This window comes from Carassius carassius, chromosome 33, assembly GCF_963082965.1.
Source record: "Carassius carassius chromosome 33, fCarCar2.1, whole genome shotgun sequence".
NCBI classification, from domain to species: Eukaryota; Metazoa; Chordata; class Actinopteri; order Cypriniformes; family Cyprinidae; genus Carassius; species Carassius carassius.
In genome coordinates this window covers 4,174,605-4,201,479 of record NC_081787.1, presented here as the reverse complement: position 1 = coordinate 4,201,479, position 26,875 = coordinate 4,174,605, and the positions used below count along the sequence as shown (strand labels likewise).

Genomic DNA, 26,875 nt, shown 5'->3' with positions numbered 1-26,875 from the left:
TATATATATATATATATATATATATATATATATATATATAGTTTTGACCTCAAACTTTGAATGGTTGTGTTTTGTATGATTGATTTCTGAAGTTACCTTAACATAAATAAATAAATATGTCATCAGATTGAACACCATTTACCTTAACTCTTGACCAATACAGTCATATTTTTACTTAATTTTCATTTAATTTTTGAATTTTTTATTTTATATTTATAATGTGTGTGTGTGTGTGTGTGTGCATGTGTGTATTATATATTTCCTCAAAAGTGTATTGTACTTTGTGTAGATTTATTTGCATCTACTAAGTATTGTTGTATATTTCCAATTATGTATTATACCATTCACCAGATGCTTTTATCCAAAGTGGTTCACAACTGTGTAATTCATCCTAGGGAGACAGAAACAAGAAGTAAGCAAACATGATGTTTGGCTATTCTTTTATTTATTTTCACTTTCTTCAAACCATTAGTCAAAAAATCTTCAGTAAACACGGCAGATGTCATAATGGTGGTGGGCAAGGAGATTGTAGAGCACCCCTTGGAAAAAATGATACATTGACTTTCTCAGGGGGCAAATTTCTGAGAGGGCCGTGGGGTTTGGGATGCCCGAAGTGGCTGAGGTTAGTACCACATGTTATTTACATATTATATTTTAATGAGTTTCCATTTTGGCAAAAATTGTAGAAAATGTTGAAGTTTATATTGAAGAATATATTCAGAAGAATAGTGTGTGGTGTTTCGTGTTGTTACATCAGAAAACAATGTGGGAAATAGACTGAGGAAGACACTTATTGTTTCCTCTAGCTTTTGAGAGTTTCTGTAGGGGAGACCAGGAAGTGTTGTAACATGCAGTGAGTTGAAAACAACATTAGTTTAACCAATTAGAAAAGAGCTACAGGGGTGATATCACAAACACACATGACCACCAACCTCCTGATGTGACTGTAGAATTTGAAAGTCTTCTTAGAAATATAAAGGACAGACATTTATGAATTGGTTTGCAATCAGGTTAATCTATGTCAAATTTCACATGATCTGATGTAAACTTTGTCAGCAGATTTAGTTTGATATACATGTTAATTCTGTATAGTGTTAATTAAAAAGTCTGGGGTCAAGTAACCATTAAATGTGTCAAGAAGACTGTTATAATGCTACAAAAAATATTTCAAATAAATGTTGTTCTGAACTTTAGATTCATCAAATTCATAATTTCTATTTCAGAAAAAAAAATCTACCATTATAATGTTACAATAATATTTCAAATAAATGTTCTGAACTTTAGATTTTTTAGATTCATCAAATTCAGCAGCAGTATACAGGGCAGCCTCTCTCTCTCTCTCTCTCTCTCTCTCTCTCTCTCTCTCACACACACACACACACACACACACACACACATCTGCACATAACCTGACTCTACTTGTTCTCTTGGTGTACAGAGGCACTTTAATCACTGAAAAACCTGGACAGTGCTCTTCCCTTTTCACTACTGTTTTGTTCTTACATGTCTCTTCAAGCATGTACCCTGCTGATCTTTCATATCTGTGTGTGTGTGCATGCACACTTAAACACAAACAGAGGACACAAGGTATGTGTTTATCGATAGATTGTTAGAATATCCGTATCTGTGCAGTTCTTTGTCATAAATACAGTTTACAAAAGGTCACGAGGGAGGAGTCGGTTTCTCATCTACTGTAAAGTTTTCGCTTGTCACTGCTCATTACACACAGTTGTTTCCTCCAGCGAAAATCTAGCCCTTAACACATATGAACGAACACATACTTTAATTACACTTATTAAAATTAATTTAATTTAATCATACGTACTCTATACATACACTACTGTGCAAAAGTCTTAGGCACGTTAGTATTTTCACTTAAAAGAATGGTATTCGGCCAGTTATTTATTTGCTGTAGTGTGTCAGTAAAAAATATCAGTTTACATTTCCAAACATTCATTTTGCCGTTGTCATACTGCTTGTGCATTCAAAATCGCACTACATTATTATTAGAAAATTAATGGCAAACTGATATTTCCTACTGACACACTACAGCAAAGGATATAAATAACTGGCTTAAAACCCTTTTTTGGGGTGAAAATACTAATGTGCCTAAGACTTTTGCATAGTACTTTACTTTACAAACGACATTATTGCTACTTTTTAAAGAATGAGCATACAGTAATTCACAGATCTGATTAAAGACAGTGACAGACAGCACTCATCTTAACTAAATATCAGAGTGATTGACGGATACAGTAGAAACATTATGTGTGGCTTGTATTAAATAATGACCCAGATTGTGAAATACATTTATTAGCCTTAGATTAAGGGAAGCACAACTTGGGAAATGAGAGCATCCAAGGTGAAAGCTATGGAATTATTTAAAATATTTTTAATGTTCTTTAATGATTACTGTGACGAGTGGGGCGGGGCCGAGGGACATGGGAGCGAGGCCGGGGGAGTGATTGGAGATGAACTGCACCTGTTCGACCCACCGGTCTCGAGGCCCATGGAGGAGATGGAAGGATATAAAACTGGAGCGACGACAGTGAAGGACGAGAGAGGCCCAGGCCTGGTCCTCTCTCGTCCTTCACTGTCGTCGCTCCAATTTTATATCCTTCCATCTCCTCCATGGGCCTCGAGACCGGTGGGTCGAACAGGTGCAGTTCATCTCCAATCACTCCCCCGGCCTCGCTCCCATGTCCCTCGGCCCCGCCCCACTCGTCACAATTACCATAGTTTTTTTGTGGTTCTTTTTTTTAAGTATTGGTTCAGGCACCGTTTAGGCGCCGTTTTAAAAGTATCGAAATGGCACTGGACCCTACTTAAAAGTTATTATTTCTCACTGGCTCATTTGCCAAATGGGTGCTTTCTCTTCGTCCTCCACAAATTAAGCTACTGTAGGTAGTTCGGTAGCAAGACATTTTAATAAATCATCGTTTGCGATTGACGACGCAATTGACAATGTTGTGATAAGTAGGCTATACCAACTTTGTAACTCGCCACTCCCCGAACACTGGACATAGCAGACGTATGTACAGGAAGGTATCAATCAAGAAGGTATCAGGATTTTTAGTAATTTTTAGTTTTTAAATAATTAATATTAATTATTCATTTTGACAGCACTATAATGTTTATTGTAAATAGACAACCATACAAGGGTAATTGTTACTAAGCCTGCCCTGGGTACACCAATGTTCTTGTCCATGGCCCGCACAGATTCCTGCAGCTAGGCTTGGATGTACATTAACATTCCATTAAAGGTTATTGATGACATGCCTCTGAAGTTTGACTTTTTGCACCATAACAATACTTACAGGCAACTAGTCATCATATCTTTAATGTATTTGCATTATACTAAAGTGCATTCATTTTCAATGGGCATATATGCGGCTGAAACAGGTAACCTAGTGCATCCCAAATTTTTCAACATGATCATTTTAATATAACATTATAGTCATTATGGCCTATGACCTTTAGAAAAATGTTTTTTTTGAGGAGGTGGGGTAGTGTACAATAGGCCCCTGTGGAGCGTATATATATATATATATATATATATATATATATATATATAATTAACAGAGTTTCTCAGATGATATTTGAAAACCAGTTTGTGGAGGTTTATCTCATGAATTTGAAAAGAGTATAATTTGTAATAAAAATTTTGTGGGAGTTTTTCCACTGTTCGAGAAAAAGATACGCAGCTCCTACAAATTTAAGAGATTTTAACAGACTGCTTTCAGCTACACACTGGGTAAGCATCATCATTTAAATGTGTGACAAATGTATTCATGAAACAGAATTCCATTTATATACAAGACTCAGTTTCAATCATTTTTTTCTAGTCTAGATTCTTATATAACATGTTTTCCATAAGTATGTTCAGTGTTCAGTTTTACAGGCATTATAACATTAGCATGACTTTAATATGACTTTAGATAAAAATAGCAATAATAAGTACAGCAAGTAGTTACTTGTAGGGAATAAAACAATACTGTAATGCATCACTTTTAAAATGAACTTTCTCCAACATTGCTGCTAAATGCATAAATGTAACCATCCTTGAATTTTGATGTCCATTTGGGACAAAATTATTTGCACCCTGGTTCACCCAGGCACTTCTGCATTCAGTTTGAGACAGAATCTGTCATCATCATCAAATGCAGTGTGGATGCTGTGACATAAAACATTTTCTAAGTTGTCACAAAAGCCATCCATCCTATAGTTAAACAACACTGTGAACTATATTAAACATGCATTTTCAAATGCTAATTCTGCATTATACCGACTTGATTTTAAGCTTATCGGCAGAAGCTCTATTCTGAGGTAGGCAAGCGTATCCTCAGTTTGAGCATGTCAGACTGCCTTACTGTTCCTCAGTGAGCTCTTTGTATGCCTTGTAAGTAGACACCCATTTGACAGTTTTTTTCAAAGAATGTTTCAGAATGTTTCAATACCTAAGGGGAGGTGTGCAAGGAAGGAGAAATCACAGAGGCAATTCAGTTATGCAAATCACATCACACTCTTTTCATTAATCCCAGCTGAACATTGCAAACTCTCTGTGCAGAACCTGTAGAGAGAAAGAGGAGGAAAAAAAAAACATGACACTTTTTCAACCTATCTATCAATGCCTTAATGTGATTAAATTATGACTGAAGGAGTTATGTGACAGATTTTATTGGCTCTATGATAATAAAAACACCTGGAAGATTTTGTCATGAGAGGTATTTTAAATAATGTGTACATCACAAAGGCTTCACTCTTCATACTAACCAACACATTTTTGACTTGATGCTTCATTTGATCCAGACATACTGATCTGTAATTTCTCTGTACCACCATAAAAAAATAATATTATTTTAAGACATTCCCCATTCATTCATTCATTAATTCATTCATTCATTAATTCATTCATACATATATTTATTTATTTCATTGTTTGTATATTTTTTAATGTTTTAGTAAAACTTTGATTTAGCAAGGGTTTGAATACGTTGATTTAGCAAGATATATATATATATACAAAAAAAATCCTGAAAAAAAGTTTCCACAAAACTGTTACTTAAAGTGGTAATGATATTTCAAAATATTACTGTATTTTTTATCAAATAAATGCAGTCTTGAAAAACATGAGATACTTCCTATATGTAGATGTGTCTATATATTCCTATAAAGTCCTCATAAGCATCATAAAAAAATAATAATAATAAAAAATAAATTAAAAAAGTTACATTTACGTTTTATCTCTCTCTAATTGATTCTTTCATCAAACACATTGTCACAATACTGAAACGCTGCTTCATTTACTCTTCTGCTGATGTCTTATTTATTTATTTGTGACTCAATATTTCCCTTTGAAGTGTCAACTGTGGGATCAAGTTGTAAAAATATTCCAGCCAAATCCCATCAAATACTCTATAAACAGGAGAACTGAGGGAATATGTCATGCTAAAAGCATAATTGGCATTATACATTCTGTTTAAAATCGACATCAGGGGATCCGGACTGACAAGTCCTCATTAAGCCTCTGGCCTCTGCCTTGCTGGAGAAATAAAAGTGATTGCTGTAATTACACCAGCGAGAATGAGGATGAGAAGGAGGAGGAGGAGGAGGAGGAGGCACTTCTGGCTACAGGTGGCTCTGATTAAGTTTAATCTGGCAGCCCTCCTCTTTCCTATCTCTTCTCTAGGCTCTATGCCTCTAGGTGCAAAGGCTCGGAGGCAGCCTTCCATAATGAGCTCCTCAGCTACACACTGGATACCCTGGAGTACAGTCCCTACAGAGCCGTAATGAGCACTCCAGTGCAGCACTCTGTACTCGCAGCCAAGAGCTCCAATCCGGCCTCCCTGTAGACAATGGCACATGGGTGGGCACAGCTTGTTCGCCATTCTCCTCTCAGTCGGTCCCCAGGGTGCTTGTATGGAGGGGTGGCTCAGAGCCTGCAGTTGGCAGCAGTTGCCTCGCAGGGAGAGGCGCTCGTCTTGGCCCACTGACAGCCCTCCTTCACATCCAGCAATCGTGTGGGGTAGTGAGCGTGAAAGGCGAGAGGGAGAGGTGGCCTGTCGCTCAGAGTGAGCAGAAGGCACGTGAAGATCTTCTGGATGGACTGCATCAGTGGTGTGGGAAACACTTTACTTCCCACAGCATTTAATATACTCTTACATGCCTTATTCTGTTGAATGAAGTCTCTTATGCTCACAAGGCTGTATTTAATCAATCAAAAATACAGTAAAACAGTAACATTGTGAAATATCATTACAATTTAAAATAACTGTTTTCTATTTGAATATTTTGTAAAATGTAATTGATTCTTTGGATGACAAAGGACCCATTACCACTACCATTACTCCAATCAAAAAAAAAAAAAATATTAATAAAAAAATTATACTTGAAATATAATAAATGTAAACTGAAATAATAGTGATAATAACTGAAATAATAATAATAATAACATAAAATATAAATTTTAAAATATAGTTAGTTTTCCGGTCAACCATTTACCATTTACCATTCACTTGATATACTAAAATAACTAAAACTAAAATAAAAATTTGTAAAAACTATATAGACATATTTAAAGATAACAAAAACTAAGCCAAATTACAAAAACATCACAACATTTCTTGAACTTTAACTAAAATTAACATTAAAGTAGAACATATAAGGAAATAAAATCTAATTCAAAATATTAATGTGAAAAACAGTTGTGCTGTACAATAAAATAAAATAAAAACTTTTGAAAGGTGCATTCAAATTTATTCATTTATGTTTATATAAAAAATTACACATGAGCACCTCTGTCAAAGCATGTTGGTTTTATTTTATTTTATTTTATTTTATTTTATTTTATTACATGATTTTTTGCTGAATATAAAGGGAAAAGACACGTGAATGTCTTCTAGATAGACTGGATCAGTGGTGTGGGAAAACTATTTACTTCCCAGACAGTGTTTAAGAAGATGCACTCTTAGTCTTTTGATTATCTTCGTTATTTAAATGGATTTGCATAACAATCAGCTAGATTTTATTAGCCGGCGAGTTGCAGAAAACAATCAGTGCGCTGCAGTGTTGATGCAAGACTCTTAATTACAATGTTGAAAAATGTCAAGCAAATGAATCAAGCCATGCACCTCTCACATCAGCTTTCATCAGGATGGAGAGATACAGGGAGCGCGCTCATTACGCTTGCAGAGTGTGTGGGTCGTCAAACAGGGGGCCGAGGTGATGCTGAAGTGCTCTGTAGGTTAGCTTTTAACTGTTCCACAATTACGGATATAGAGGGAAATATGATAGTATTGTTTATACGTTGCGACTGGCAGTGGCCGACTTTTTTATTTATTCTTTTAATTGCTCTGTATTTTAATAAGCTTGCCTCTCTTGATCTTGGACAGACACGGTGTTGGCTAGCACTGTCTTTTCTGAAACAGCTCCATCTGGGAATGAGGATTACATAGTTATTATCTTGGGGGAGGATTAAGGATTTGTGTCTATCACTGGGAGGTGCAGCAAATAAATCTCAACATGCTGTTAATACATTGTCTCTATCAATCCTTTTGTAAAAAAAAAAAAAAAAAAACGCACATGACGTTGATGAGGGGTTTTTGGGTTTACTGCTGCATGTCCTGTTTGGGAGGTGGGATTTATTGCAATAGTGTTTCATTGTCAGACATAATACACTGGATTCTGCTGTTCTGGAATACTCAAGCTGTAGAGAGATCAGAAAGTAAATTCATTCTCGAAAAACAATGATTGAAAATTGAGAAGAGGATACAGGATGATACTGCTCCGTCGCTGTAATGTTATGGATATATAAACTTCCATGTGGCATGACAGATGCATTGTTTGAGTATAACCTAAATCCTAAATCAAATTTTGATATATTATTCTGTACGACAGGTTTCCTCATACAAAACTATGACATTATGAAGGGTCAGAGTCAGAAATTAAGCTTCTAAAAGTAAAATGCATTTTTTTTTTTTTTCGAAAGACGACTCATGCTTATAAGGCTACATTTATTTAATCAAAAATACTGTAAAACACCAATATTTATTTAATGTAGTGTTTTTTACAGTCTAAAAGAGAATGTATTTTGTATTTTGAAATGTAATTTACTCCTTTGATGTTTTCTTCTGTGTCACATGATCATTCAGAAATCATTCTAATGTGCTGATTTGCTGCTCAATAATTGTTATTTATTATTATTATCAACTTCAAAAATTTGAAAACATGCTTCAACATTCTTTTAATGGATAAAGTTTAAAAGAGCAGCATTTATTTACAATAGAAATCTAAATAATAGCAATATGTCTTCATTGCTGACATTTTTAACAATTTAATGCATCCTTACTGAATAAATATATGGATTTCTAAAACATAAACAAATATATCCATGCTTTTGAAAGGTTGTTAAATGAAATCAATTATTGCTTCACTAAGATATATATATATAATAAAATAAAAAATGCCCCTGAAATTCATATCCAACAAAAAATATTGCACCTAAATAAACAAGTAAATATTTTGGCACTGCTTGGGGCGCAGTTAAACAACTAAGCTTTTTTCATCCTTTAGCAATATTTGACATTTGAAATTGTTAACATGAATCAATATAACTGTTTGCCCTCAAACATGTCATAGGTTTGTCTACGAACATGTAGACCACGAATGCCCCTGGCCTGAAGTGACCTTTGGTACCACAGCAACCTGATTTGATCTTCTGTGTTGTATGGAAAACCGAAGCCCACAAAGCCTACTCTTATCCTCATCTAAACCTATTAGCTCACCAGGTTACAATTGTAGCACTCCGCAAATAGCGATACAAGTACCACACCTGTTACTGCAGGCTGATCGCCGATTGCTTGTAAATGTGCAATGTATGTTAAAAGCATTGACGTGTAAGTGTTGAAAGCCCTGTTACTAACTGAGCACGCGACCTGATTTGATAACCCTGAGTCGAGCTGTAGGATTAAGAGGAGCATGCTGCTAGAATTAGTTTAATCATCATGAAGGACGTCGCCGTAAATGGAGACGACGTGACATTGTCTTTTCAAACAGCCTCTTTATTAGTGCTGGAGGGTGCTGTAATCCAGAGAGATACAGCCTGCCAGCGGTTCCTCTTTGAACGGCTTACCTTTGTTCCATCCACAATTGCCGCCACACGTTTGGTCCATCCTAAGAGTCCACGCCATCACAACAGCCATTTAGATAATTCAGTGTTGTGCAGACAACAAGAAAATGAAAAGAGAAATGAGTGGCAGGAGAGAGAAAGGAGATAATTAGTTGTGAAAAATCTTGGCTTATTCCATGGAATTCCTGTGGATGTGAGTTTTTCTTATCATTTAATCAAAAAGCATTGGATTCCTGTAATATCATCTGAAATATCAGCATGCTCTACAAAAATTCATGTGCATCATATATAGTTTTAGATAATATTAGGTACCAATGCTTTGAAATATAAAGGCCTTTTTTACCTTTATGGAACCTTCCACCTTTTGTGGAAACCATGGAATGTTATTGTGTATTTCATTTGATGAATAGAAAGTTCAGCATTTACTTGAAATACAAATATTAAGTAGCATACAGTAAGTAGTATTAAGTAGTATATCCAGTATTAGAAATGATCAGGAACACATTGCACTGAAATATAATGGCTTTTTAGTATATACTGCTTTTGTGTAAAATATATATTTCTTAAAACTTAATTTATTCCTGTGATGCAAAGCTGAATTTTAAGCATCATTACCCCAAGCTTTAATGTCACATAATCCTTCAGAAAGAATTCTAAGATGCAGATTTAGTGCTCTAAAAAGTACTTTTTTCTTTTTATTATTATTGTTGAAAGCAGTTGTTCTGCTTAATATTTTGTGAGAACCATGTATGTATGTATATATATATATATATATATATATATATATATATATATATATATATATATATATATATATATATACCATATATATACCATATATATACCATATATATACCATATATATATATATATATTTATTTACGCATTATTGTAATTAATAGAAAGTTCAAAAGAACAGCATTCTTTTGTATCCTCAGAAATGTCTAGGTTAACATATCCAACATTAGAAATGACAAGGTGCGCATTGCATTGAAATACAAAACCTTTTTTCTTTTTCCTTTTTTTTTTCGTCACTGCATTGGCACAAAATGTTCTGAGGTCTTAATGATTAGGATTCGTGTTTCTCAACATAAAGATAACTATTTCACCTCTACAGCAACATTTGGACTGAATGCTGTGTAATTCAGTTAACAACCTGCAATTTGCATATGAGGTTACCAATTATACTTCAAATTTTGACTTCCCTTTTATCCCAGAATTGAATCTCTCAGACATCCAGTGCCCTAATCTGACCACTACGGTGTTAAATGACACATAACTGCTGTATTTAGAGGCAGTACGTCAACCTGCCAGCATTTGATCACACAGTTGCATCTTTATTCCATGCAGCGCTTTTAAGCAGCTGAAGAAAGGGAAATGAGTGCAAAGATTTGAAAAGAAGAGAAAATACAAAGAATTAGAGCATCATCCAGGATCAGTTTGGTTTTAAAATATGCTGTTATTTGTCCATTTGAACCTGAAATACATACAACCGCTGTGTTTTCTGTCTCAATTTTATAAGCCAGGCTCGAGCTGTTCCACTGACAGTGGCTTAAGCAACAGATGACTCAACCGAACAATATGCTTATAAACCACTTAGACTCAAAAACAAGAACCAAAGAAAAGCCTCTAAGTGTTGAAGTGCTCATATTAAGCATTTTACGAAGCAAAACATGAATCCATTATGACTTGCTTTAAAGTCAGTGTTATTAAGGCTGAACGCTAAAGCTGGGTCAATCCGGCACATTGTGAGTTTCTGTGCCACATTTTATCCCAGAATCACAATATTTATAAAGAATGCAGGGAAAATAAAAGTATTGTTTTCTTCACAAATCTCAAAAGGCTATGAATTATTCAGTGCAACCAAATACAAGTTAACATTTTCAGAAACAAGACATTAAATCACAGCGGAGACTCCGACGCCATTCAGAAAGAGCTGTATCTTGTCATGCACATTCTACTGGATGAGCTCTTTTCTGGAGCAGAGGAGAAGTTAGGCAAAGCTGGTTCTTCTGCTCCTCTACCTCAGAGACCAGGATCAGCAGGCAGAATCCTTTATTTGTCCTAGAGTTGAGTGTGTGAACACTTGGCCTGGTCCCTCGGTGCTGCCAGGATCAGAGATGTGCGCCGCCTTGGTCTCTCTGCTGGCAACACACAAAGCCGGCTTGGAATGACAAATTGGTCTGAGACACCGCCAGGCACATGCCAAGAAACGCTCCCAGAACACACCACACCAAATTGGCAATCTCAACTAAGTTTAGACAAGCTGAACCCACAGGCACACTGAACATATCTGCAGGGTTTGTGCGCGTGCATGACACTATAGGATGTTTGTGCATAATTATGAGGTGCTTTGTTTTTAACGTGTGTGATGCACACATTCATAATGCTTTTTATTTTGAATGGTAAATAGTCTCTGAGGGAGGTGTCCCATTTATTCTTTCTTTTGTTTTTATTCATTATATGGAAAAGCATTTCGGATTCAGCGATTTCTGTTTTCAAAAATAAGGTACTATTTGTTTTCCGATTAACATATTCAAATCTAATTCAGTACTCATAAAATAATGTAGAGGTTAAGGTTACATCCCATATAGCATTCTGTACGCTTTTCATAGGTGTACTTGCATTATTTGACAAAGATTACGTATGTTTCAGTTTACAATGATCTAGTGATGCGGTGGTGCCATGTTCATGTCGCAAAGGCTCCAATTTATTTAGCCAATTTAACTTGAACTTTTAAATTCAATGTGATTCATATATATTAGTTACATTGACACCCCCCCCCCCCCCACACTTTTTTTTTTTTTTTTTGAACATTTTTGGTTTGGGTTGCATTTTATATATGCAAACACACAACTATGTTTGTCTTTGTTTCTGTTATGTTTATGCCTTTTACATATGCACTTTACATATCCAACCATTTTGGTTAATGTAGAGTTGATTTATGAATTCTAATTCTAAAATGGTCTGTTTTTACACTCATCGTTGTTCATTTAACTTATTAAAATTAGAATAAGACCAGTCCTTAATGCCATGCCACTGGCAAACATGCAGCATTTCATTTACACAGGACCAAAACTTCCCTAAAACTTTAACACTGTGTTTTTGGCTCCCTCTCAGGCACATGATATTTCCTGAAGGCAGTGTGAATATAAACTATGTGGTTGTTGTTGTGATGTTATGTTCTAGTTGTTTTTTTCCAGTGTACACTATCCATCCAATACTAAAACTAATTTACAAACCACAAATTCCAATAGTCCAAATATAGGTAAAAAAAAACAAAAAAAAAACATAATTTACTTTTTTTTCTCTGTTTTACCATCTATGAATTTAGACTGGATATGAATGACAGGACTTATTTCTGTATATGGCAGCTAGATACTTTGACTGCCTGGTAGGTTTTTTTTTTTTTTTTTGCCATTAAAATGATATTCGGCCTCTCCTTGATGGTTTGTGCCTGAAACTGTGCGTTATCATGATTTCAGATGGACCACTCAAATTGAAAGCTTCCATCGCTTGAAGCCGCATTTCGAGTCGTTGTGGATTTTATCTCGAAGAGAGCTTATTCAGAAATTTTCCTGGAGAACAATAAAATGCATTTCTTTTTCTATGTCTGCATAAAATGTATGACACTCCAGCTCACAGTTCAGGCCTCATATCAGTCACAAACTAAAATTCCCTTTATAATTTTGGGGGGTGGATGTCCCAAATATGATAAATGTACAGTACGGTCCTCTGATTGTATGGCCGAAGCCGCCGCTAAATTATACTGCTCAGTTTGAGAGCTCTGAGTTTTAAATTGCTAATGATCAACTGTGAAGAAGCACTTTGATAGCAGTGCCGGGGAACTTTAAAGGAGATCTACTGTTACCATGTAAACCCTGTACCATTACTCTTTCAGAAATAAGGGATGGCAAAAATGGTAACAGGAAGAAAAATCCAGGAAAACAGAATAAGTTGCCTAACCCACTCCAAAGGCAGACATGCTGAATGCATAAGTATTTCAGCATGAAGTAAGACAAATCTGATAACTTCAGTGGGTAGTCTTCTTCTTCTTTTTTGTTTTGCAAGATCAAAAAACATGAAAGTCACATGATCGAAAGCATCTGATAATCCTTGAAATACAGATTTAATCCCATAGAGAGAAATGTGGGTGTTGTTGTTGCTTCCTCGTATATCTTTTTTTGGTCCGCTTTTTCATATTACAACGATAACAACAACAACAGAAAGTGTCATAAAAGGAGACAACAAAATCAAGAGCGTGTGAGGGGTGTGCAACTTATTTAACACTCAGTACTCTTGAGTGTCAGCCAGGAAGTAACAAGTACAAAGTCTCCTAGTGTGTGAGGAGAATGTTACTGGACCAGAGCATCCTTGCTGTGCCAGGCTGCCAGAAAAGCCCTGCTCCTTATTTTGCCTTGGGTGAATGGTGCTCTTGTTTGTGAGTTTAAATGGGAGTCGTCTGAGATTGCGGTGAGTCTTCTCCACCTGGTGCGTATCGGAGAAGACAAGTTAATGTGACGACGTCAGACCCTCTCTTTAAGACTGCTTTTAAGGTGAAAGTACTTCGGCACTCGCTCCTGCCAATTCTCAGCCTGAGGCTTTTTATCTCTTGAGGGCTGGCTGAGAGAAAGAGAGTAACAGAATTATTTGCGGGTTCACTTAGGAACTGTGTTGCCAGCACCATTAATATCAAACAGAAAGGCATTAGCACATTAGCAACAATCGATTGGCAATTTTCTTCTTTTTATTTTGTCTTTTTTTTTTTGACTTTGCATTTAGATACCAGACACAAGTTGAATTCAAAATAGAATAGTTATGATTTCTTTGTTTTTGAAGTCTCTTATGTGCACTGAGGCTACATTTATTTGAATAAAGTAACAGTAATATTGTAACATATAATTACAATTGAAAATTACCATTTAATTTTTTAATTATATATAACTGAATTTTTTGATGATTGGAATATTCAATCAAACAGCATTTAATTGAAATCATTTGTAACATTATATATGTCTCATTAAATACTGTTACTGTTACTTTTGTTCAGTTCAATGGATCCTTGTGTAATATAAGTATTAGTAGTAGTGTATGTTTTTTTTTCAAAAAAAATAAAATAAATAATAATAATAAAAAATAATAAGCAGCACAACTGTTTTCAACATTGGTAATAATAATAAATGTTTCTTGTGCAGTAAAGCAGCATATTAGAATGATTTCCGAAGGATCATGTGACACTGAAGACTGGAGGAATGATGCTGAAAATTAAGCTTTGCATCACAGGAATAAATTACATTTTAAAATATACTCATAGAAAATACTTATTTGAAATTTTAATGACATTTCACAGTATACTGTTTTTACTGTATCAATCACATAAATGCAGCCTTGGTGAGTATAAGAGACATTTTCAACATTTAAGTGTCTTTTTCATTTCAAAATGTACTTTATCTTAATCTTAATCATTTCAAACCAGTAGTGTAAAAGACTCGGAGAAGATATTGTAACAAATCATCCATTTATTAATGACCCAGCAAGCTATATATATATGGTAGTATTTGGCATAGGCCCCATCCGAAACTAGCAGTCCGAGGGTACGGATTCAGTATTTCCTGCCTGAAGATGAAGGCAGGGGCGCAGCCGACCCCTGTGAGGTTTTAGGAGGGACCATCCTGGTGGTGGTGGGGTGGTTGGAGGGGAAGAACATCCTGCGGTGGTAAGGAAGATGGAGAGAAGAAGCTTTGTTTTTGGTGAGGGAGGAAACCATCTTGGTGGTGGAGGGGAGGGTGGTGGTGAGTGAAGCGTTCAGCATCTGCAAACTCAGACAAGTGTAAGCACAGGTTCTTTATACTTCTATTATTAGAACGTGATTGGACAATTGAGAAGGTAATAGGTGACGCTAACAATTGAGTCTTCCTGGCAGAACTTATACTAAAGCTTTCGTTTTCATAATAAATGCACACACGTGCACAACCAGATTAGATTAGCTGTGATGAAATATTCATTCTTTGTATTTAAACCCTGCAAAGCAGTAATAAATGAACATGATTGCCATGAACTGCTTTGTTTTGCTCAGCTGGAGAATGAAATGTGATTTTTAATGCAGCTAATCCTTTTAAAACACATAGCAGGCTCATTATGGCCTAGGGATACAGTAGTTTCTGTGTGAGAGAGCTATATTTCCTTACCTACTGTAGCTCTGTGTATGTGACAAAATTTGCTTTAACTTTGTTGGCATCCGTAAACAAATATAAATAAAAATATAAATATATATATCATTCCAAATCAAATATTGGCTAGTATGTGGTCCACAGCACTTTTGAGCGAAGCAGGTTTTGTCTCCTATTATAACGAGAAACACAGTCACGCAAACCTGGATCATTTTATGAAACAAGTGCATTTACCAGTTGTTGTAGTGTTTTTTTTTAAAGACTTTTAAACATTCTACCATGCAAGTAATTTGTTTACATTTTAATAAACTGCATTGTGCTCTTTAAAGCTAAATTAATCTATCTTAATGGAATATATATATATATATATATATATTAAAACTTGTTGTCAGTTGTTATCTGTATAAATGGTACACAAGTGGCTGTGCTTGTTATAGTAACAGTATCACAGTATTTTGTACGCAGACAGATGTGGCTGTAGTGCCAAACTCAAATGCAGCATACCTGCACTTCTAACTCATTACAAAAGTCTAATTGAGACTTCCTCCAGCTCTCAAGACCATTCTAAAAGAAGGGGCTTCACACTGCTTAGCAAATGAGCACACCAGGAGCAAGAAACCTTTGGTGTCTTGGTGCACTTGTAGGAGGCTGTCATTTCAAAGAGCACCCCTTTATATAGATGGCACATTGAGCGTCAGTCAGCCTCAACACTGCTGGCAAGGAGATTACTGCTCTTTGCAGCCTACCGCTTGCTCTCTTTCTCTCTCTACTATCATTTGGAAAAGAAAACATTCAGCAGAGTGAAGTGTAGAAATCACTTCCATGGCTTGTTTTTTTTTTTGGGGGGGGGGGGGGGCAGCAGTGAGGTTTAATATTAGCAATTTGGCATCTCGATAAAAACTAATTTGTCTCTGTACTGTGAAGCAGAGATGTAACACATAATGAGAAGAGATAATACATTTGCCTTCTATCTGGCATTTTCCATCATGTTTATTTGACTGCACTTCACAACCTTGACAAAATCGCATTTTGCTTTCACAAGATTACTGGCGCTGCATGAATTATGAAAGGAGCTGAGAAGGATGGAAGATACCAATAAATATATATATTTTTTTTTTGTAAAAAAAATTGACTATTTGAAAATCATTACCTCCAACTGCATTTATTTTATAGATGTATCCGCTCTCCAAAATAACAGCAGAGCATTAAAGTCATCTGCTTTTACCAGTGCAGTTATGTATCATTTGCATAGCCTAGGCTTTCAGTGCAAGGTATAATTTTGCCACACATTGCAGAAAGGCTGTTCAATCGAACACACTAGGTCAACACTGCCTGATAATGGTGCCTGTGTACCTGCAAATGAATAAAGCCCCAGTGGCATGTGTGTCTGTCGTCTATGTCAGATTTTAATGGGATCATATATTATTTAAACATGCAGGACAAGTTAATACACTCCGCGCAGCATACCTGTCATATTAAATAATTAACCGTGGCTGAGCAAAACATTAAACAGGAAATAAAGCATTAACACAAATGTAGTTTGTCCAGAGAGATTTCTCTCCTTCAGTATGTTTTTGTTTCATAACTTTGGCCCTGTTTATTTAAACAATATCACACCAGCAAAAGGTGTTGTTCTGGATATCAGCATGGCTGTGATTTGGCCGTCAGCATGAAGCCAAAAGGTAATTGATATTCAGTTCTATATATAGCATGATTTAATACTACTTTTTATGTAAAGGTTTTAAGAACAATAACCAAATTCCATTTGAGACAAATTGGACAAGTCTTTTTTGCAGAATATTTTTCCCTTTCACCTATGCAATTTTTTCTAAAAGAAACCATGCAACACACAAAAAAGCCGGACTAGAACCCATATATGCTATTACCAGAGGTGGAAAGAGTACAAAAATATTCTACTCAAGTAAAAGTACCATTACATTAATGAAATTTTACTTAAGTACAAGTAAAAGTACCAGTCTAAAAATCTACTCAAGTAAAAGTAAAAAGTAGCTCATTTAAAATTTACTCAGAGTAAAAATTACTTAGTTACATTTTAACAGTGGGAGGGAGTCAAAAATGGGACAGGCCAAGGGTGTCAAACTCAGTTCCTGGAGGGCCACAGTCCTGCACAGTTTAGATATAACCCTAATTAAACACACCTGATCCAGCTAATCTAATCATTTAGGTTTATTTGAAAACTACATGATATGTGTGCTGGAGCAGGGTTAGAATTAAACTCTGCAGGGCTACGACCCTCCAGGAACTGAGTTTGACACCCCTGGGATAGGTCTATTAATCTCAAACTAGTGGTTTTTAATTAAAGGAATCAGTTATTTAGAATAATAAAACATTTGGGCTGTTACCAGGCAAACCAGTATCAACAAACTCATCTTTTAATGCAGAGGAAATGCAGAAGATTCATTGGAAGTGGCATTTAGATGTATTACACTGTTTAGTGCAGGACAAGAATGCATTTAACCTGCAGTTACAAATGCATGAATAATATTTTGATATACAAGACATAAAATGTTGAATACTCATTTGAAATGATAAGAAATTAATTATTTAAAAAAATCAAAAGATACTTTAAATGTGATATTAAAATGGCCAGTATGTGTCAGCAAGTCACTGTTAATAAGTGAGTCATTGCGATTGAACCGAATCATTTAAACGGTTGATTCATTCAGGAACGAAACACTGTCACGTTCCTCAGAGACGCAAAACTGTGCTTTGGTGGCTGTGTTTGGAATTATTTTCGGTTGTAGAAATAGAGCTAAAAAAAGGCAATATGGTGTCTAAAACGCAAGTCTCTTAATTAACTTGTTTACTGAACTGTTATATATATATGTATGTATGTATGTATATATTCATGATGATTTTTGGAGGAAAAGATGGCATTCTTTGTGTGATTTTGATTTAATGTATGAAATTATATAAATATGTGAATTTTCTACCCCTATATCTTCAATTTTGTGATCATTCTAAATGCATTTTAGGAGACTGAATCACACAGTGAAAGAACGCACTATAAGCGCGCACATCATTAAAACAAAAAACATGATATTATCGCAGATGATATATATAGCAAACTCCTCGCCACTGTCTTTTTGGCTAATTTGTGCAAAACCTCTTGCTAAAATGTCAAAGCTTCATTTTAACCACCAATGCAACGATGCAATTATTTAGCTTACCTCTACATTCTTGCGAAGGGTTGATGTCTTGTCGAGATTTTATAAGCTGCTAGTTTGGTCTTCCTAGGCAAGTACAGCTTACACTGCATAATAGAGCATACACATGGCCAGGGGTTCACTTCATTTCCTTCGAGTTCAACTTCAGAATATGACGGGGTTTCGTTTTCTGCGGTGTCTGCACCACTAACGCCTGTTTTGACCGTCTGCATCTTTCTTGTGATTTTAGCGCCAGTTTGCCCTCCTGCCCATTATTTACTGACGTAGTTTCCAGGGAGCGATTTTTTTTTTTTTTTACTCAGTAATTAATGTGTTTTAAAATGTAGCGAAGTACAATACTTTAAACAAAATATACTTAAGTAAAAGTAAAATTACAGATTTAAAAAATTACTTTAAAAAGTATTAGTACACAAAAAAGCTACTCAATTACAGTAACGCGAGTAAATGTAATTCGTTACTTTCCACCTCTGGCTATTACGTGGGTCCAAATTTAGCATGGTTCGTTTAAAAGTGAGTCACTGAATCATTTATTCATCTGATTTGTTCGACTACAATGATTCATTCAGGTGCGAGCCACTGATTCGTTTAACTACATCGATTGATTTCGAAGTGATTCATTGAATCATTCACTCAACCAGTTCAGTTCAGGAACTAGTAAACACCACTGCTGTGTGATAGATGTGATAGCTCTTTTTCAGCATTGTTTAGAAATAGAAAAAGCTACCCACAGAATTGTTTCTAAAATGTACATTTCTCAATATTAGCTTAATGTTTATTGAACTGTTGTATGAAATATCACACTCGCAATCGTGTTGTGGGTCGGAATAGCGCTGTTGCTCATGGACCAAGTGGCAGAATTGAGTTAAAATTGCTCTGTTCTTAACAGAGACCTTAATAGATGTTTTGATTGACCAAAGTAGAGCAGACACAGGTCAATGCGAGCGATGCTGACAGCGACTCTCCTGAATAAACATGTCATGTCCTCTGAGCTGCCCTTGCAACCAGGAGGACGTGTGCTTTATTAGTCTCCCCATCCTTGAGTTCCTAAACCGGCTCTGCTCAAGTTACAGTATCATGTATTGTTTAAAACTAGCTCATTAAAGGAAGAACTGTCTCCGGGAGCATAAGAACCTGGTTGAAAAGGGAAAAAAAATATTCCATAATTGGTAAATTGTGCAAAAAGATGTGAAATCGTGTAACCTATGTCTCTGTAGAGTTTTATCCTTTCAGGAGCGGCACAAAACTCTTTTCTATTATCTGAGACGCCTAGGGCTGACCACGCAATGTTTGTCTTTCACCCGACAGCGGGTGTGAAGTGAGGTTACCACACAGCCCATGCTGACTCCTCTAAGTGCTGATGAAATATAAATGTTGAAGTCTGGACCGCTCAATGTTTCATCTCTCTTGGTGATACCATAAGGAAGCCATTAATAGTGTCAGAGAGCATTAGTCTTACAAAAAGAAGATAACTGGATGTAAGAGAATGACTGGCAGCACCTGCTTGGAATCAACTATGTGTCCCAAAAATATTAGTGAGAGAAGTTTGTCCCCTGCTGTGCAGGCATTTTTTCCCTCATATGTATGCGAGGTCACTTCAAGATGGTCATTTCCCCCTGCACTGCCTTTGTCAGTGTGCAGAGGCCCTGCATCATGCATAATCACAAACAGCAGGACCATCTGTTGCTACCTTGTTGACTTACCTACGTGCAACCTTTTTAGTGTTGGTTTTCATGTATCAGTCTGATGTAGCACCATATTTACAATATGCTAATTGGTTAATGAAATCCTGTTTGAGAACCTTTGCATATGTTATGAAGCCTGTGCTATGTGTTACGCTCATGTTTTCAGCAGTGGATGCAGAAATAGGTTTGTATGGAGAAGGTTTGCCGAAACCATCTGTTGGCGGTATATTCCACCAGTGCAGATTGATTACCTTAACCTTTATTCACTCAATTGGCTTTTCCATTTCTTCAGAATAAGTGTAAGCAATAGGTCACTTTTTTCCCCCTTATTACGAAACATGCAATTCATAGGAACTGTGCTTCAATGTAATAGTTTTATTCGAACTAAAATAACTAACAAGGAGTGATTTGTTTTTCTTCTAGAACCAGAGCCAGACTCCGGATAAAACATTCCCTGTTGTCCCAGCCATGTGCCCCCACAAGGTAAGTCACTGTCTTACTAATGGTTCTGCCTGTTAGAGGCATTGTATTTTCAATGTGTGATAAAGGTGTTACAGTTTGTTGCACCTCTGTGAATCGGTTGTTCTAAACTGGTAGATCACAAGCCCAGAATTTGTCTTTTCTAATAGTAAACAGAAGGGAAAAACAATATGAAAATGTGTCCTTTTTAATTGATGTCACAGACTGAGCTTTTTGCTGTCTTTTTTGTTGTTAATTTCTCTAGCTCAAATATTTCTTTACCGCAAACAATGTCAATGTCATGGGTTAGATTCCCAGGGTATCCATGAACTGGTAAAAAGCATCTACCAAATGCATAGATGTAAATTACCCCGTCAAGTTAGGCAAATAGCAACATGGACATGTTGTGTTATATGCTCTTGTCCACAAAACTGCACCAGGTAAATATAAAATATTCTGGATGAGCTGATAAGCATTTTTATTTTATTTTATTATTATTATTAGTTATTTTTTTACACGTTATTGTCAACAATAATTGGTACTTGTAGCTTTTAAAATTAATAAAATTAATTTTAGTCTTTGTTGTTTCATTTCATATTTTTCTATTTGAAAAATGGAAATTAATTTTGAGATTTGGTAAAGCTTTAATTTAACGGTGTTACTAAATTATTAGCGTTTTGAAGTATTAATATTAAATGAATGTTATATTATGTAAATGCATATTAAGTATATGTAAAACTGAGCATGCACAATTAAAAATCCAGTATTGATATACATCAGATATTCACTGATAGAGATCTGATATGATAATATGATACCAGTAAATCATGCATCACACACATACACACACACAAACACACACACACATTAATTTTTAATTAATTTTTAAATATAATTGGTGCTTATGTATCATGGACATTTGTATCTGAGAGATCATTTTATTCTGTAAATATTTCAAAATGTATTTAGTTTTTTGCTTGAATATGTTGAAATAGAATAACATATATATTTCTCCACGCTGCCATGTACCAGAGCAAGGAGGCATGACACCAGATATTTCCTTTGTATTGTGTCTTATCTCAGATTGGAAACCAGGTCCTGAATTTAACCGTAGTATTGTTACAAGATTCCAAATTATCAATGATTTCATGCCATTTGGGCTCAAGATTTACCAAAACAGTGACAAGAATCAGTTGAATTCTTTATGCAGATGAACAAAAAGAAAGTACATTTCCTACTTGAAAGCTGTCTGCCTCTGCTTTTCAGCAGTTTAGCTTGGGCTTTTTCACACAGAATACTGTATGTGTGTGTGAGAAACGCTATAATGTGTTATATTGCCAAACCTCGCACTACTGTCAGCCCACTAACCCCAAATGTGCCAAAGTACTCATTTCCTTTTCTGGTTGACTGGGTGGGTCAAGAGTAAATACCTCACAGAAAAGTCTCTGAAAGTCAGGCACTGGTACTTCCGACAGCATGTCAGTAAGCGGTCCAGTTCAGCAGCCCTTAATATACAGAATACCATCAAAAGGGATTCGAAGCTGTAAGAGAAAGCGGCAAAATGTTTATACAAATCACCCTGGTGCTCATTATGAGATGTATGAAAAAGGAAATCAGCTTTGTCCTGAACCTCTCGGCACAAAACATGGCTCTAATTGCTGACCTGTCCTTCACACGAGCCTGCGTGCTTCACCCCTGTCGAGATCACCTCTAATAACACATTCTACACAGTGCTGATGCGCTCGAACTCACCTGCTCGACACCCAGGCTGCAGCGTTTTGTCCTTGAAATATAGAGAGCATTGCAATTCCCATGTTGCTGTCAGCTCTCCTCGAAACAGCTGATTTGGATGGAGGTAATGAAGGGATGCGACCGATTTGTGATGGCGTTAACGTTTCCCACGACCAGCAGAACATAATCTCTGTCTTGTCATTTCCCATTAGTGCCTTTGATCTGCACAAACCAATATGCAAAGAAAGCAATGGAGTAGTGGAGTAATTTGGCATCACTCAGCACCGAATGAAAGTATAATGGCTAAGCGGTTAGATATGATTTTATAATAGGAATGTCATACTGTGTCGCACTAAGACTGGTCCTGTTTTCTTTGCTGGTATTGTATGCATTCACAATGAAAGGGAGCTAATGAACAGAGAGCTTTTAAAAGGAGAGGGGAAGGGAAGGGAAGGATGGCGGGAGAATGAGAGAGTGAAGCTGAGGGGGGTGAAGAGAACACTAAGTATACATAATTGCTGCTTGACACATTGGCCAAATTCTGCTGTGCCAGGATTGCAGTGAAGATGATTAACGGCTGTCCGTGTGGGTGGGCATCTTGGTCCATCAGGGCTTCTAGTTTCCATAGCAATTGTACTCCAAAGGCCATACATTACATTGTGAGAGTGCCTGAGGCCTGAGCATTGTTAAATTCCACAATAATATCTTACATTATGCATTTGTCCACTCAGCGGTAATTCATTCCAGCCACTGCGATTCACAATAGGTCAGTAGTGAAAGTGGAGAGAGTCCCAATTTCAGACCTCCTATCAGAACGTGAAGGATGGCACATCTCGATGCTTAACGTTGATCAAGTGGCCCCAACTTGACGGAAAGGGATCATTTGTCTGACATTACAGTAGGCACGTCTGTTCTGCCGATCAGATGGACTGATATTTTGCAGGTATTTAAACAGCATTCATCAAGGCTTCAAGTTAACCCTAGTAGGCACCACGTCGCAGAGCCTCCATGTCGAGCCGCCAAAGCAGATGGAAGATGGAGTGCAGAATTTGACCCTTCCCTCCCTGAGCATGATGCATGCAACACCCTGGCACAAGCCGCCTGATCTGGTCATGGTGCAAACAACGTACCCCTGCGTGCAAACACAGACACATATTTCATCTTTCTCCATGACGTTACGTCCTCCAGTTCCCCTGCCAGTCAGAAATTGGCCCTTGTGACCGCGCACTCCTCTGCATCCTACTCTAAATGGTGTTTTGAACTTGGGGGAACTGGTGGTGAATAAGCACATCTTAAAAATGATTCATACTAGATAATATATGGAAATCCCTCCAGCCATTCAACAACAGGCTAGTCATGCAGCAATTAAACCACATAGCATGCAAAACTCAAGGCAGCGTGCTCTGCGTTAGGGGCTCCACTCGCATACTGTACATGCGGCATTCAGGAGGGAGTAGGTGTGATGTCCATACCACCGTCTCAGCATGGTGCCTGACGATGCTTTGGCAGACATCTTTAGACAAACATGTAGTAGATCTGGAAAAACTCACAATTGGAAAGGTCAGTTGTGACCTCTGGGTGCAGGGCTATGCTGAGCCTGTCACTAGCAAGCACAGCATGTTCATGTCAAACAGTGAAAAGGTACACCGGCCCCCTCACCTGCCGTGCATCATTTTACGAGTGCATGCATCTGTGTTGAGGATATTTATAGCTGTTTTGATTCATCAGGTGTGTCGGGAACTGAGAAAAGGTTCTTATTCAAATTATTATTATAATAAAACATGTACAGCACAACCAGTATTGTCTTCCAAACAAATGACTTGAATGAACAGCTCTCTTCCACCTTCAATACCACAACTGAGGTGAGCCCCTTGAGCAAGGCACCAAACCGCCAACTGCACACTGGGCGCCACAGTTCACTACTCACTGCTGTGTGTGTGTGCACTTGGGTCACCATACTTGGCCACTCATTATGTCACTTAACCCCCAACAACCCCCCCCCACCCCACACACACACGAACACTTTTGAAATCAAGAGGAATGGTTAAATTCAATTCCTAATCATCAGGTGATCAGATTGTTTTTAAGCACTAACTCTGGTAACATATCTAGACTGATTTCTATTTCAGAAAAAGGATTGTGGTCCTCCATTCGGTTTATTCTGCTCTTGCAATTGGCTGTAATTACAAAAGCAGTGTTAATATGGTGTCTCTTTAATTGGCAGACTTGTTGGTTTTTTACAGCCATATTAAAGTGGGGTCTGTGCACAGGGTACCACATTTATAGACTTGTCCCTCACAAGGTCATCTGGCTGTGGTTGACCAGACTAATGAAGAGATGAAAGGAATACAACCCTCTAGAATTACAGTCGTAAACCCACTCGGATTGGATGATTAATGGCATCAGAACAAGATTAATTTGTCCCATTTTTCATACACATTTCAATAGTAATCAGTCATACTTAAAAGAAGGCAGGAACTAATTTTTCCCCCTCTTGTAACCACAAAGATCGTGGCTTTTCTCTGAAACTATGGCAGATTTCCTGCTCTCCTAGTTAAACCAATCAGGGATTTTGCCACATGCTGTCCAATCAATTAAGTCAAATGTGTGTGCAGCCCTTTGCTATAGAATCATTTATCAAATCAGCGGAGGTGGCAGAGTGCAGTTACTCAGGTGTCTGAGGCTCTTGACTCCCGTCCACCTGGAAATCTGCTCAGTGTTCGGATTCAGGCATTCCTGGTGTCCTCCATCCTATTAATGGGCTGTCATTGTGCGCACTGGATTTAATTCAGATAGGGTCCAAAGGCTTTTTTCCATGCATTAGCCTCTTGACTACATAGTTTAACCTCTTAATTTTTTGAAAGCTCTACCCAGAGAAAGCTCGATATTATATAACAGAAAGGCAGCCATTAGGATTCAAATGATTTGCTTTTTGCTGTTGCTTGGTTATTGCATTTAACGTTACACGATACACAACCACGTTCAGCGTGACATAGAGGCATCAAGCATAATCTGGTTTACTGCCATTATTGTGTAATTTGTGATCGGAAGTGAAAGAATCCAGAGTTCTTCAGGTGGAGGTAATTTGCTGATTGTGCTGTATGGAGAAGTAGTTTGGCACTGAGGGGTCATTTAGTTCATATATTGCACTTTTTAATAATGCTTTCATGTTTCTTTGTTCTCATGGCTCTCAGAGGAACTCCTGGCGAAAACTTAAACCTCACCTGATTTCCTTCTGTAGCAAGTCTAATTTAGATCAGACAGGAGCTGGCAATTTAGAGATGCATAAGATTCTATTTTGTTAGATGGATTATTTGAAAGCCTTTAAATGAGCAATGTTTTGTTTGATAATTAACTATTATAATTTTTTAGTATAGGCTATTTATGATTTTTACAGTTGCGCTATACTCAATCCTTATCCACACAGCGGTATGAAATACATGAATAATTTTTCAACACAGAAAGTGTAATTTTAACAGAATTCTTTTACATAATTACTAATTTTTTATCAAATTTACAAAATGTTTACTTTTTTTTTATTATTATCAGGATGTGAAATATGTCCACTTGATTCAGTCTGATCCCCTTACTATTCATGAGTATTTGTATATGTTATTTACATAAAGTTTTTAACTTTTGGATATATATGAAACATACACTTATGGACGTATTGGCAGCATCTAAAATAGCACAGGTTTAGAAACAGAAAAATCTTACAAATACTTTAAATTCATATTATGTGGATATTTAATGTGTTCCTGTAGCTCAATTGGTAGAGCATTGCAAGGTTGGGGGTTCGATTCCCCGGAAACACATGATAGGTAAAAATTGATAGCCTGAATGCACTGTAAGTCCCTTTGGATAAAAGCGTCTGCTAAATGCATAAATTTAATTTAATTTTTATTTTTTATACGATTTAATATCAACTTAAAGCTACCACTTTCCATAAACATGTAACAGGCAGATAAATGAGCAGTGACTTTTAATTATTAAGTTTAAAACAGCCTGTGAAAATATCAAGTGCAGCATTTTTACTTAAGTGTGTTTGACACTTTAGAGTAAAATTTTGACACAGTTCCTATAATGTCACTGTTAATCTGTACTTTTGACACCACTGCTTATTATGAATCCGTGTTGTATAATAAATTGAGATTACTGGGAGCCGTCCACATTTTGTACTATTTAAAGTGCTTTTTATGTAACGAACACTTGATGTACACCAGGAACCTCTAATGAGTTTCCAGCCTTAAACAAGGTCTAGTTGAATTAGAACAGGTGCATAGAATGAACATACTGAGCTCAATCAAAACGCAATTGAAGTATAGGACTCCAAGATAATGCAAGAGTTGTTTCAGTCCCAGGATTCTTATCTGATCTTCCGTACTGATCAAAGTAGAGTGCTAAATATTTCAGTAAGAATAAAAAACTGTGAGATGATCACATGATTCATTTCTAAACTCTAAATTGGCTTTTTCTCTGTATTTAATCTGCAAATAAGAGGTGTTCAGACAATGTTAT

The 26,875-nt window shown here is 36.5% G+C and overlaps 1 protein-coding gene across 2 annotated transcripts in view; it reads left to right on the top strand.

The window, feature by feature from the left end:
- Nucleotides 1-26,875, top strand: part of LOC132113540 (protocadherin-11 X-linked-like) — a 165,188-nt gene that overhangs the window by 42,438 nt on the left and 95,875 nt on the right. For both annotated transcript variants that reach the window (XM_059521346.1, XM_059521347.1), the window contains exon 4: nt 20,591-20,650. In XM_059521346.1, coding sequence (XP_059377329.1) covers nt 20,591-20,650 — 60 coding nt within the window. The remainder of the gene's footprint in view (nt 1-20,590; nt 20,651-26,875) is intronic.